This window comes from Mesoplodon densirostris, chromosome 5 (genome assembly GCF_025265405.1).
Source record: "Mesoplodon densirostris isolate mMesDen1 chromosome 5, mMesDen1 primary haplotype, whole genome shotgun sequence".
Classification (NCBI taxonomy): domain Eukaryota; kingdom Metazoa; phylum Chordata; class Mammalia; order Artiodactyla; family Ziphiidae; genus Mesoplodon; species Mesoplodon densirostris.
The window spans coordinates 107,853,672-107,868,541 of NC_082665.1; the positions used below are offsets into that span (position 1 = coordinate 107,853,672).

The window sequence follows — 14,870 nt, forward strand, 5'->3', positions numbered from 1 at the left end:
AACCAAAAGACACAGGCTTGCTGAATGGATACAAAAACAAGACCCTTGGGCCTCCCTGGTGGCGCAGTGGTTGAGAGTCTGCCTGCCGATGCAGGGGATACGGGTTCGTGCCCCGGTCTGGGAGGATCCCATATGCCGCGGAGCGGCTGGGCCCGTGAGCCATGGCCGCTGGGCCTGCGTGTCCGGAGCCTGTGCTCCGCAATGGGAGAGGCCACAACAGTGAGAGGCCCGCGTACCGCAAAAAAAAAAAAAAAAACAAGACCCATCTATATGCTGTCTACAAGAGACCCACCTCTGACCTACGGACACATACAGACTGAAAGTGAGAGGATGGAAGAAGGTATTCCACGCAAATGGAAATCAAAAGAAAACTGGAATAGCAATACTCATATCAGATAAAACAGACTTTAAAATAAAGAATATTACAAGAGACAAGGAAGGACACTACATAATGATCAAGGGATCAATCTAAGAAGTGATATAACAATTATAAATATATATGCACCCAACATAGGAGCACCTCAATACATAAGGCAACTGATAACACCTATACAAGAGGAAATCGACAGTAACACAATAACAGTGGAGGACTTTAACACCTCGCTTACACAAATGGACAGTTCATCCAAATAGAAAATTAATAAGGAAACACAAGCTTTAAATGACACAATAGACCAGATAGATTTAATTGATATTTATAGGACATTCCATCCCAAAACAGCAGATTACACTTGCTTATCCAGTACACATGGACCATTCTCTAGGATAGATCACATCTTGGGTCACAAATCAAGCCTCAGTAAATTTATGAAAACTGAAATCATATCGAGCATCTTTTCTGACCACAACACTATGACATTAGAAATCAATTACAGGGAAAAAAACGTAAAAAACACAACACATGGTGGCTAAATGATACGTTACTAAGTAACCAAGAGATCACTGAAGAAATCAAAGAGGAAATCAAAAAATACCTAGAGACAAATGACAATGAAAACATGATGATACACAACCTATGGGATGTAGCAAAAGCAGTTCTAAGAAGGAAGTTTATAGCTATACAAGCCTACCTCAAGAAAGAAGGAAAATCTCAAATAAACAATCTAACCTTACACCTAAAGGAACTAGAGAAAGGAGAACAAACAAAAACCAAAATTAGTAGAAGGAAGGAAATCATAAAGATCAGAGCAGAAATAAATGAAATAGAAACAATGAAAACAATACCAAAGATCAATAAATCTGAAAGCTGGTTCTTTGAGAAGGTAAACAAAATTGATAAACCTTTAGCCAGACTCATCAAGAAAAAGAGGGAGAGAACTCAAATCAATAAAATTAGAAATGAAAAAGGAGAAGTTACAATGGATACCACAGAAATACAAAGCATCCTAAGAGACTACTACAATCAACTCTATGCCAATAAAATGGACAACGTGTAAGAAATGGACAAATTCTTAGAAAGGTATAAATTTCCAAGACTGAACCAGGAAGAAATGGAAAATATGAACAGACCAATCACAAGTAATGAAATTGAAACTGTGATTAAAATTCTTCCAACAAACAAAAGTCCAGGACCAGATGGCTTCACAGGTGAATTCTGTCAGACATTTAGAGAAGAGCTAACATCCATCCTTCTCAAACTCTTCCAAAAAATTGCAGAGGAAGGAACACTCCCAAACTCATTCTATGAGGCCACCATCACCCTGATACCAAAACCAGACAAAGATACAACAAAAAAAGAAAATTACAGACCAATATCACTGATGAATATAGATGCAAAAATCCTCAACAAAATACTAGCAAAAAGAATCCAATAACACATAAAACGGGATCGTACACTATGATCAAGTGGGATTTATCCCAGATATGCAAGGATTCTTCAATATATGCAAATCAATCAATGTGATACACCATATTAACAAATTGAAGAATAAAAACCATATATGATCATCTCAATAGATGCAGAAAAAGCTTTTGGCAAAATTCAACACCCATATATGATCAAAAATCTCCAGAAAGTGGGCATAGAGAGAACCTACCTCAACATAATAAAGGCCATATACAAGAAACCCACAGCAACCATCATTCTCAATGGTGAAAAACTGAAAACATTTCCTCTAAGGTCAGGAAGAAGACAAGGATGTTCACTCTAGCCAGTATTATTCAACATAATTTTGGAAGTCCTCCCCATGGCAATCAGAGAAGAAAAAGAAATAAAAGAAATACAAATTGGAAAAGCAGAAGTGAAACTGTCACTGTTTGCAGATGACATGATACTATACATAGAGAATCCTAAAGATGCCACCAGAAAACTACTAGAGCTAATCAATGAATTTGGTAAAGCTGCAGGATACAAAATTAATGCACAGAAATCTCTTTCATTCCTATACAGTAATGAAAAATCTGAAAGAGAAATTAAGGAAACACTCCCATTTACCATTGCAACAAAACGAATAAAATACCTAGGAATAAACCTACCTAGGGAGACAAAAGACCTGTATGCGGAAAACTATAAGACACTGATGAAAGAAACTAAAGATGATACCAACAAATCGAGAGATATACCATGTTCTTGGATCGGAAGAATCAATATTGTGAAAATGACTATACTTTCCAAAGCAATCTACAGATTCAATGCAATCCCTATCAAATTATCAATGTCATTTTTTACAGAACTAGAACAAAAAATCTTAAAATTTGTGTGGAGACACAGAAGACCCCGAATAGCCAAAACAGTCTTGAGGGAAAAAAATGGAGCTGGAGGAATCAGACTCCCTGACTTCAGACTATACTACAAAGCTACAGTAATCAAGACAATATGTTACTGGCACAAAAACAGAAATATATATCAATGGAACAAGGTAGAAAGCCCAGAGATAAGCCCACACGCCTATGGTCAACTAATCTATGACAAAGGAGGCAAAGATATACAATGGAGAAGAGACAGTCTCTTCAATAAGTGGTTCTGGGAAAACTGGACAGCTACATGGAAAAGAATGAAATTAGAACACTCCCTAACACCATACACAAAAATAAACTCAAAATGGATTAGAGACCTAAATGTAAGACCAGACACTATAAAACTCTTAGAGGAAAACATAGGAAGAACACCCGTTGACATAAATCACAGCAAGATCTTTTTTGATCTGCCTGTTAGAGTAATGGAAATAAAAACAAAAATAAACAAATTGGACTAATGAAACTTAAAAGCTTTTGCACAGCAAAGGAAACCATAAACAAGATGAAAAGACAACACTCTGAATGGGAGAAAATATTTGCAAACAAATCAACGGACAAAGGATTAATCTCCAAAATATATAAACAGCTCATGCAGCTCAATATTAAAAAAACAAACAACCCAATCCAAAAATGGGTAGAAGACCTAAATAGACATTTCTCCAAAGAAGACATATAGAGGGCTAAGAGACACATGAAAAGCTGCTCAACATCACTAATTATTAGAGAAATGCAAATCAAAACTACAATGAGGTATCACCTCACACCAGTTAGAATGGGTATCATTAGAAAATCTACAAACAACAATGCTGGAGATGGCGTGGAGAAAAGGGAACCTTCTTGCACTGTTGGTGGAAATGTAAATTGATACATCCACTATGAAGAACAGTATGGAGGTTCCTTAAAAAACTAAAAATAGAATTACCATATGACCCAGCAATCCCACTACTGGGCATATACGCAGAGAAAACCATAATTCAGAGAGACACATGCACCCCAATGTTCATTGCAGCACTATTTACAATAGCCAGGTCATGGAAGCAACCCAAATGCCCATCGACAGACAAACAGGTAAAGAAGAAGTGGTACATATATAGAATGGAATATTACTCAGCCATGAAAAGGAATGAAATTGGGTCATTTGTAGAGACGTGGATGGATGTAGAGACTGTCATACAGAGTGAAGTATGTCAGAAAGAGAAATACAAATAGCGTATATTAACGCATATATGTTGAACTTAGAAAAATGGTACAGATGAACCGGTTTGCAGGGCAGAAACTGAGACACAGATGTAGAGAACAAACGTATGGACACCAAGCGGGGAAATCGGCAGGGGGGCCGGGCGGTGGTGTTGTGATGAATTGGGCGATTGGGATTGACATGTATACACTGATGTGTATAAAATGGATGACTAATGCGAACCTGCTCTATAAAAAATAAAATAAAATAAAATTCAAAAAAGAAAAAAAAGTAGTAATGTGCCAGGGTTACTGTCTTACTTTGATAAATGTACCATAGTTATGTAATAGGAGCAAATGGGTGAAGAGTATAATGGAAGTCTGTATTCTCTGTAACTTTTCTGTAAATGTAAAATTACTCCAAAATAAAATGTTTATTTAAAAAAAAGAAAAAAGAAAATCAACTTCTCAACCTGCTTGAGACACCACATATACAGGAGGGTCGACGTAAAAGGAGGGAACTGAGTAAAGTGAGGGAGGAGGACTTCTATGGAGGTCCAGTGCTTAAGACTCCATGCTTCCACTGCAGGGGGCATGGGTTTACTCCCTGTTCAGGGAACTAAGATCCCACATGCCGAGCAGCTCAGCAAAAAAAAAAAAAAAGAGAGGGAGGAATATTTATGACTTATCTGAGAACAGAGGTGTGGTATGCTAGGAACTGGGACAACACCCGTTTTATAACACCCGTTTTCAGTCCTTCTATGGGCTGTTCTGGCTCTTCCTATGGCAATTGTTAACTATCAGGTGTGTTATTTACCATGCAAATGTATTGCAGTGAGCATATAATGAGGGTCTACTGAAGGTCAGGTTTTCTACCACCTTGGACGTAGTTGGTTCTAACTGGTTTGGTGGGCTCTTGTTTTTCTCTTCTGGTGGTTTCCGGTAAGACTAGGATAACACCTCCCTGCAGCTGAAGGGGGAGGATTAGAGCTCAAGGCTAACAGTCTTGGTAACATTTGGAGAGGAGAATGGGCAGATCTGTACATAACATAGGATGCAGAACTGGCAAGTTAAATGACTTATTAGATATGAGAAGGAAAGAGAGGGAAGAGAAACATTAAGCACTTAGCTATGCTGGGCATTGAAGTAGCCCCTTCATACACATCAACACATTTAACGCGCCCACAGATCTGAGAGACGGGTTTGGTGAACTCTGTTTTGCAGATGAGGAAATAGGCTTAGGTAGGGCCTGATGCTATTATTTCTCTACATGAGGCAGGCCAAGCCATTTGTAGTTGATGTGAGCAAATTTTGTAATAAAATCTAGGACACGGAAAGCTGTACTTGCTTTTGGCATAATATGGCCAAAGTTACTGGACAGACTGAATAAGATCAAAGTCACATTATTAGAAGGGCTCGCTTTTCTTGAGTACCAGAGGAGTTGGTCCCCAGAAGTCAATTTTCATGGTGGTGAATTATGTTAGATTTTAGGCACATTAGGCCCAAACCAACAACACCTCATCTATGGGCTCATACCCCGCTTCAGTCAAATGGCCCAGATCTCTCTTCTGACAGGGGTCAGCAAAAATGAAGTTGGTAGGAAATCTTTTAACACTTTGAGAATGCTGGCAACGGGAAAATTTGCAAGACTAAAGAATGGATTAGAGGGCTGGGTCTTCATTGTTCTGTGGAGGGGAGGCAGGTTTTGAGGAAGATGGGGGAGGGGCCGTGGAAAGGCTTGAAGGAGAGGATCTCCGCAGGAGGAGGAGGAAGAGGTCTTTTTGGAAAATTAGCGTAACCGGTTACGATACCCTATGAAAACTGAAGCAATGAGGTTGTGCTCCTCTGGCGGTACATGGGTGCAAGTTATCCAAACCAAGGACAGAAATCTCAGCATCTTTGTTACTCCGTGTGATTTTGGGATTCTCCTCTGGGCCTCCAGTGAAGAGTTCCTGAGTCTGGGAATGGCTCCGGCAGTAGTGGATTTGGGTTTAAGGATAATCCCACTCCTTGGTCAGTGGATGGGCAGTGGTCCACGCCTCTACTGTGGACGACAGGACATCGAAGGCACCAATTGGCAGACGAGACCCAGGCAGAAGCGACTGTAAGGCTGAATCCCCTTTCTTTCTCCATTTCAGAGGGTGACTAGAGAACTAGGAGGACACAAAGGTGGTGTATGTGTGCAGATGGGCTGGCAGAGTTATTGTTTGCTGATGAGGTCCAGATATTCGGACTGAGGTTTGTAATCCCAAAGCCCTCCCACTTTTCATGGCGGGTGACCTATGTTTCAGTATTGGGTATGTGAGGGTGCTCTTAATGAGGCCGGAAAAGAAAAAAAAATTGTGTTGTGCCGTCGTAGTAGTCTGCTCTGAGACTCGATGCCAAAGTTTCTTAAATCTTCGTGGCCAGGACCTGGGAGAAGCTGCTCTTCTAACTAAAGCAGCTTGCAGTGTTCTGATTTATGTTTTAATGAAGACCACTCTTCTGTTTTGGAGAATTCCTTCCCAATACTTGAGTGGTCTTCTTGGTTTGGCAAAAGCAAAGACTTACATCTATAGTGGAATGGGCAGTTGGGACACAGCTGAACTGCCCTGCCTAATGATGCCAGTGGTAATCTCCTTTTAAGTTAACTTGCGAGTCCAGCCTGAAATGGGTAGACGCAAATGTGGAAGGGAAATTATCTTCTGTTGGTAACACGTAGAAGTTGTTGAGAAGAGTGGAGAGATGACCTTGAGGGGCCCAGAATCCTTTTGGGAGGCGATGGGCTATAGATGCTGTACTTGTAATAGCCACTTCTGAATCTTCTCAGCTTTATATTAATAATTCTCCTATTATTCCCAAACTATCTGTAACAGCCAGGTGTTAGCTATATTTTAGGGAATTGAGGGAAGAGCCCATGTTCACACTTAGGATTTGCTTCTACCCTCTAGGGCCTGCCCCCATCCCCCCAGGCCAGTGTGGTGGTAGCCACAGGTGGGTAGCTGTTGCTTCTGGGGCTCTATTGGGTGGCTTGCTGCAGAAAGAATCTAGGAAGAATGTCTGTTGAGCAAATGATGAGGCTTACTGGGGAGTGCCTGTGTTGAAGTTCAAGCAAATCTGGAAATCTGACCTTAACTGAATCACAGATTAAGGATCAAGTGCATTCAGGGATGGATTCGTGGGGCATGAAAACATTTGAGGACTCCCAGGAGTGTTGGGCCAGGGGACTGGATTTTCCTTTAGTAAGAGGGCAGGTCCTTTTCTGTTGTTGATAATTAACCTGAAGTAGGACCTCTAGATAGGGAGAGTAATTAGCAGCACTCCCTGCCAGCTCGGGGTGGGGGGGGGGACTAGTAGCTACTAGTAGGCCACAGGTAGCTTTTCATCCTTAAGTTTCTGTGAAGCCTTCCTTTAGTTGTGCCCTTTCCTTAACTTCCCTAGCTGACGGTTTTCCTTTCTCTGGCTCCTACTGCACTTTCTACCCACCTTTATCACAGCAGCCAATTATCTTTTAAAAAATTTAATTGAAGTATAGTTTACTTACAGCCAATTATTTTGTAATTTGTAATCATGTTTCTGCCAGTAGACGGACTTCAAGGGCGAGGGACCGTGGCGCTGTTACACAGACTGCGGTTCAAATTCCAGCTGTGCCACTAGCTAGCTTTTTGACTTTAGGCAATTACTTAATCACTTTATGCCTGGATTTCCTTATTAAAAATGGGCACAAGGCTCCGCATCGCCTGCGGTTGCTGGGAGAAATGAAGGTGACTGCGTGTAAAATACCGGACAGAAAGTATGTGAAAAGTAAAGGGCGCCTAGCAGGGTAAACGTTTGTTAATTAACCTGACTAACTTTTATTTGGTGCACTCAAACATTTACTGATCACCTACTGTGTTTCAGCGCTGGGAGCGCTCCCCCCCGGGTGGAGAACCCTCACGTGCGGCCCGTGGGCCTTGTCCCGCGGGCAGTCTCAGGACTGGCTCCGCCGAAGAGAAAACCCCGCCCACAGCCCTTGCGATGTCGTTAGCGATTGGGCCGGGATCATCCCGCAGGCATTCTGGTTGCTAGGCTCTGGAGGTGGGGACCTAGGTTGCGCCTGCGCAGGTTGAGGGCGAAGATGCTTTCCGGTCGGGCGGGAGGACGTGACGTCAGAAGCGGTGGCAAGCGGGGGCGTCCTGTAGCCCGGGTGACGTTGAATCTGTGGGCCATAGGACCGCGTCACAAGTCGGCGACTGAGCTTTGCCGTTGGAGATCTTTGCCGTTGGTGGCCGAGGCAGCGAAGGCGGCAGCGGCGGCGACAGCTCTGGGGTTTGCGTCTCGGGGTGTGTCGGCCGCCGCTGCTGCTTGGGCCTGGTATGTACAAATGGCTGCTTAGGATTCTCGGCACCATTTTCCGTTTCTGTGATCGGCCGGTGCCCCCTGACCGGGCCCTCCTGAAGAGGCGGCGCTCGAACAGGTGAGAGGAGAGGGGGCCGAGCGCCGGCCTGGCTGTTCCCCTCCCCCACCCCAGGCTCTGCCGGCAGAGCGCTGATCCAGCCAGGCAGGCCCCGCTCGGCGGAAACAGGTAGCTGGGCGGAGGCGGTAGAGGTGCGTGTCGCGGATGCCCTGGTGACGTAGTAACTCCTCCGCGCTGTGCAGATGCGAATCCTAATGATGGAAGGAGATAGTGGTCGGTGATGGTTAGGATCTTTCTTGTCAGAGTCCAAGCTGGTTGCTGTCAACAAATGGGGCTGTATCATATTTTGCTGCTCTTAGGTTGAAAACTGAAAACTGAAGGAATACTGTCTTTGTGTGGCTCCTGTTTACAAAGCACACTCCCAAGTGTGATCTGTGCGCAATAAGTGCAGTTAAGGGAAGTGAGACTCACAGCTTGCCCAAAGCCCTTTCGATTACACTTACTGTTCTCTTAGCACCAAGAGACAGCAGCTGTCTTGTTCTGAAACAACTGTCAAACTGTGTGTGTGTGTGTGTGTGTGTGTGTGTGTGTTGCTGGGGAGGGAGAGTGATTCTGTGCTTTAGAATTAGTGTATGAGAAAAAAAAAGTAGGTACTTCATTCCTTTAAAAAGATCACTAGTCAATACTCTAAAATCCAGTTAAAATTTTGGGGAAACTAAAAGTTGTTCTCAGCATTTACTTGTTGGTTTGTCCCATTTTATAGTGTCTTCCCCCTTCCCTAAGAAATAATCTAGAGAATAAACTACCATACCAATTCTATACATAACCTCCCAACTTTTAATGATCAAGTGTTAATTTCATTTTTTTATTAAGCCTCAAGATAATTGGAGGATGGTTTCTTGGAGCTTGAGAAATCAAGATGATTACTTAATGTATGAGTCTAAGAATTCAGATCATTGATGAATTGGCTGTGAGCTAAATTCCATCATGTGTTCCAGAGAGGGCAAGGTTTTAACATATTCTTTCTACCTTTCTGTAGGGTTGATATAAGGATCATTTGACAACAAGTTGTAAAGTACCTAGAATGATGCTTAGGGTATATAAGGGTAGTGTTTGTATATTCTGACCCAAGGGCCTTGTGCAGAGGCTGGTGCGTGATAGGCACTTGGTACATATTTATTGAATAAGGAAATGTTAATTTCCTCTCTCCTGTCCTTTATTTTTACTGCGAATCTCTGCTGGTCAGGGAAATAGTGGCTTGTAGTTCAAACTCCTGGTCTTTACCACATCCTTTATCTAAAACAACTCTTTTAAATGTAAGCCAGTTTTCAGTCCAGGTGAAGATAGGAAGTCTTGTTGGGATGTTTAAAGTTATGAACTGAATGGTATTCTCCTGGGATTTATTCTGTTCATTTTTTTTGTAAATATGATCATTCATAATCATCTTTAGAAGGATGATTATACCATGAACCTTTAACATTCTTGAGGTATAGGTCCAAAAAGTTTCCTGAATTTCCAAATTCTTTGTTATCACTATAACATAGTTTCCATGATAAAAATGCAGTTAAACATAACACCTTTTTCTGGCTGAGAACTATCTTTTGAGGCTTCTTGTATTGTCTACTTCTATCTGAAGTAGAAAGTGACTTTCTTTGGGGAGGGTGTCATCTTTCAAAAGGATATTATTTGTTCTTAAATCATTTCTGGAGAGAAAAGGAATAGCATAGTCCTAAGCTTTTACCTATATTTATTTACTAGTTAAGTGATTTCTGACCAGTTTCATGTTTGTACTTTAGTTAGACTACAGATTATTATGTAATAGGGAGTTTTGGATCTCATATAGTTGAAACCATAGTGTTACATCCTCAAATAATAAAGGCCTACTATAGCATAAACGTTAGTTGGATCTCATTTTATGATAAAGTGAATGGAAGGGGGTGTGTTGCATGAATAGTAAGCTTACTTGTAGGAGTGCATATGTGTGTATATGAATATATGCATATATATCTCTTTTCTCTTTTTTCAGCACTCTGCTTTCTACAGTGGACACTGATGAAATACCAGCCAAAAGACCAAGATTAGGTATTAAGTATTAATTTTAAAAGTTAGTTTTTTAAATAAGAAAAGTTTATGTGTGGACAAAATTCAAAAGATAAAAAGTACATACAGTGAAAAGTAAGTCTCTTTCCTGTCCCTCTTCTACTCAGTTATCTTCTCTAGAGGTAACCAGTGTTAGCAGAAACGTAAGTATCTTTCCAGATAAATAAGCCTGTATGTTGAAAGTGCATTTCACATTTCCGAATCTTCCTATAAAGAAAAGGTGCTTTTTAAATTTGGGGAGAAAACACTGTAAAAACTACTTCAAACTGAGTCATCTAGTTTGGATAGCTGAGTGAACCAGTGTAATCTGTTGCCTCAAGTTGTTTACTTCCCTATATCTGAAGGGCTAGACATTGCTTGGTAGAAGAGAATAAAACTAGATTAGAGTAAAGGGAAAAGGCACAGTGGAATACTATAGTAATATTTTCCTCTTTCTCAAAAATACATGTGAATTTGAATCTACCTCCGGATGAGGTAAAGAGTGGACATGTCTGTGTTAAGACTTCATTTAAATCCAGTGAGTGCTTACTGAGCCTGTCTTACTGTTGAGCAATGTGTTAGGTTCCACAGGAAATACAAAAATGAGTATGACAGGGTCTCTATTTTTAAGGACCTTAAAATTGTAGGGCGTGTATGATTATATAGTGGGGGGTTTTAAGACAAGTGCATAAATAATACTAATGTCTAGGACGATATGATAAGTGATATAAAAAAGGTAGTAACAAAATACTGTCCAGTTTTCTTCTGGTTAAGAGTCTCAGTAAATATTTGATGAAGGATCTAATATGTGAAATGAGTCTTGAAGGATAGATAGGGTATCGACAGAGAGCAATAGGAAGGAAAAACATTCTAGGCAGAGGGAACAGTATGGGAAATTGTGTAGTTCAGGAAATAGCAAATAGAACTTAGGGAAAAAGTTGACCAAAGAGAGAGTTCAAAATACAGAGGGACTTTGAATGCCAGGAATTTTTACTAAATTCATTAGGACAGTATTTCCCAAAGCACAGGATAGATACCAATTCAAGAAATAAATGATTTTAGGAGATACAATATTCATAACATTAAGTATCATCTGAATTATAAACTAAAAATGTTGTATCCTTTTCAGTTATTTTTAATTTCTGATTATTTTAAGCAGAAAACATGTTGATTTAATGCTAGTATGTATTTAAAACTTGTCTAATACATGCTAATCTTCCCTTTTTTAACAGGCCCAGCTAGAACTTAATATTGTTGTTTTCATTTCTTCATCAGGCAAATAAGTTTGCTTTCCATCAACAGTAGTAATATAAAGTTACCTTTCACAAATACATTTGTTTAGCAGAAAAAAGTCAATTTTATAGAAAAATATAAATAAACAGCTGTATGTGGTTAAAAACAGAAAGCAAAAAACTTTGATGGTGGTATTAGAGAAGGTTCCTGAAATAATTCTGGTATGTTAAGGTTCTCTCCATCCATGATCTCCAGGAAATATATATTAAGATTTTCTGACTAGAAACTATAGAAGGGAACCCAAGCCAAGGGGGAAGCAGTGGGTAGCAGAGATAATACTTCCTGGTAGAGTTTGTAGAGGTCTCTAGCAGTGCTGGCCAATAGAACTCTCTGAGATGATGGCTATTAAGCACCTGAAGTGGGGCTGTGCAACTGAGGAACTGAATTTAATTTTAATTAAATTTAAACTTAGGTAACTACCTGTGGATACTGGCTCCTATTATTGGACAGTGTGAGTCTGTTGGCTGCTTTGGAGAGAAAAAAAGGAAGCGTGAAAAGAAGCAGCAGCTTAGAATTGCAGACTCATGATCTTACAGATGAAAGGGATCTGAAGCAATCTACTTAGTCTAGTCTCAGCAAAATAAGATGGTCTTATCTTCATTTTACAGATGAGGTGGGCCTTCCTGCCTGCTTTTTGTTTTTAATCAATGAGATCTTTTGACATAATTTTGGGGCATACTCAGATTTTGACAAAACTTATGGGAAAATAAATATCACAATACTTTTTGTGGGCACTTATTATGCATTTATGTTATTACGAGTACTTCCTGCCCTTTGGAGTCTGGATGCCAACCTGGATGATAAGCACCAATCCCTAAAGTTCTTTTTCTCCCACTTACAGCACAGTAGAATGTAAGTGATATCCCTCAGCATTATTAGAGGGATAACTTGGAATTCTCTCCAGTTCCTAAAATGAGCAACAAGGCATTTGCAAATTTTGGTACTTCTAACTATTCTATAGTGACAGATTACTTCAAATTGGATTCTGCTTTACCCATCTAGCACATCTTTCTTGTTGTTTAAGTTATTCCCTATCTTCCTGGAAAGTATTTTATATCTTACATATTCTGGAGTGCTTGATGTTTAAAAGCCACCATTTCACTTTCAGGGTATTTTTCTCTAAAGCAGAATATGGTTAAGATGATGACCCCTTTATCTCAAACTAGTGCTTTAGAAAACCTTAATTAGGAAATAGAAAGGAAATTGTAGAAAACAAATCAGCAGTGAAGGAAGTGAGAAGGGGGTAGTGTGATAAAAGGAGGAAGTAGGGAAAGCATTGAAATCTACCCCTCCCCCTTATTTATTTACTTACTTATTTTGTAATCTTTATTTTTGGTGGCAGGGAGGGGTGAGTCTGAGATCTTCCAACACATCTTCTCCAGTAGAGGCATAGCTTTGTTTGCTCCTAGACATTTAGGAGCCACATATCTTATACTTCACTAATTTCCATCCTGGATATAGCCAAGGTAGTAAGTAGTTGTTTAGGACAACTATATTGTTAACCTGCCTGAGAAGTAAGGACAAACCAATGAGTAAATGGTAATGCTTCCTAGAATTCTGCCATACCTAGTAACTATATGCTCCAGGTTGTCTAAGTTATGCCCTTATGTCTCTGGGAAAGATTTATTTTACAGTATATATTTTGGGAAACTCATTGCTTAAAAGCTGTGATTTCAGGACTTTTTTTTGTGAATCAGTATGTGATTTGCTAAAATGATGGTTTCATGCTTTTGTAACCTCCTAGATATTTTACTAAAAAAACCCAAAAATGCTAATGCTGGAATTACAGTTGTTCAGATACGAGAAAAATTATTTTTACAGGTACCTTTTCTCTCTCAGTGGTTGAAGATAGGACTTCTAATAAAAATTGAGAGAGGCCTTTTCTAAGATATAATCTTTTTTTTTTTTTTGCTAAAAGTTTAAGTACTCTATATATGTATATGTAATCTATATTACACTTTCTAGGTTGCTTTATTCATCAAGTGAAAAACAGTCTCTACAATGCTGCCAGCTTATTTGGATTCCCATTCCAGCTGACCACAAAGCCCATGGTGACTTCTGCTTGTAATGGAACACGGAATGTGGTCCCTTCAGGAGAGGTCAGTGGGGATAAGGCTTCACTGGGGCTACTGGTCTTTGTACTTAATCATTAAAGTTAAATTTTAGAAATATTCTTTTTTTAGGAATTAACATGTAGAATGACTTCTTTCCGAAATGTTCATGTCTTAATTAGCCTTGAGATAGAGACCCAAAAATGAAAGATTAAGAAATTGCACATTTAAAAAATATTTATAAGGAGCCTAATTACTAATACAGTTGACCTCTGAACAATGCTTGGGTTATGGGCCCCAACTCTCCACACAGTCAAAAGCTCACATGGTTGGCCTTCCAGATCCTTGGTTTGCCATATCTGAGGTTCTGCATCCGTGGATTCCCAACCAGTAATCATGTAGTACACTAGTATTTACTGTTGAAAAAAATCCACATTTAATTGGATCCACAGAGTTCAGACCCTTGTTGTTCAAGAGTCAACTCTACATCTGGTTTTCTTGTTTAAGTATGTGTGAAGAATCTGGAATTGTTACTTTTTACATCATTTTGTGAGTCTTCACAAATTAAACCTTTGGTCTTATTGATGAAATTTCTTCTGTGAGGTAACTAAATCATCACTAATAGAGTGATTTTTTTTTCATATTAAGACTTACTTAAATTCTAAGAGTGAATACAGAGATGATTCTTTTTGATTTTAAGGTATTTTCGAACTCTTCATCTTCTGAACTGACAGATTCCGGATCCTGGAACAACATGCTGAAACTGGGTGAGGTGGTCAAGAACATTTCTGCTTCCCCTGCCTCCTCCTGCCTCTGTTCTCTGAGTTTTGGGAATGTGAAAGGAAAACACTGATTTGGCTTTGGATGAGAACACAGATATATTCTCCCTACCATTCTAAAAAGCAAATAGCTTTCCTTTAGTATTGTCTTTGAATTTACTGTTAATGTTTCCTGTTTGCTTTATCAGTGTCTTTAATGTGACTTAGATCAGGGCTTATTTATTAAAAAGAAAAAAAAAAGTGTTACCTGAGAGCTTACTCTGTCAGACACTGTGCTAAGTTATCAGGAATAACAAAATAATAAAACCTTTAGTAGCAAAATAACAAAACAAAATAATAGAATAATAAAACCTTTAATAACAAAATAGCAAAACAAATAAC

At 39.6% G+C, this 14,870-nt stretch overlaps 2 protein-coding genes across 2 annotated transcripts in view; one reads left to right on the forward strand and one right to left on the reverse strand.

Moving 5' to 3' along the window:
- The window catches only part of LIPH (lipase H), a 61,029-nt gene extending 52,929 nt beyond the window's left edge, over positions 1-8,100 (reverse strand). Inside the window, exon 1 of the mRNA XM_060098841.1 lies at positions 7,977-8,100. Within this exon, the coding sequence (XP_059954824.1) occupies positions 7,977-8,100 (124 nt within the window). The remainder of the gene's footprint in view (positions 1-7,976) is intronic.
- A 36-nt stretch (positions 8,101-8,136) lies between these two features.
- The window catches only part of SENP2 (SUMO specific peptidase 2), a 31,856-nt gene continuing 25,122 nt past the window's right edge, over positions 8,137-14,870 (forward strand). The window contains exons 1-4 of the mRNA XM_060099255.1: positions 8,137-8,347; positions 10,314-10,369; positions 13,625-13,758; positions 14,411-14,477. Coding sequence (XP_059955238.1) covers positions 8,247-8,347; positions 10,314-10,369; positions 13,625-13,758; positions 14,411-14,477 — 358 coding nt within the window. The 5' untranslated portion in view covers positions 8,137-8,246. The remainder of the gene's footprint in view (positions 8,348-10,313; positions 10,370-13,624; positions 13,759-14,410; positions 14,478-14,870) is intronic.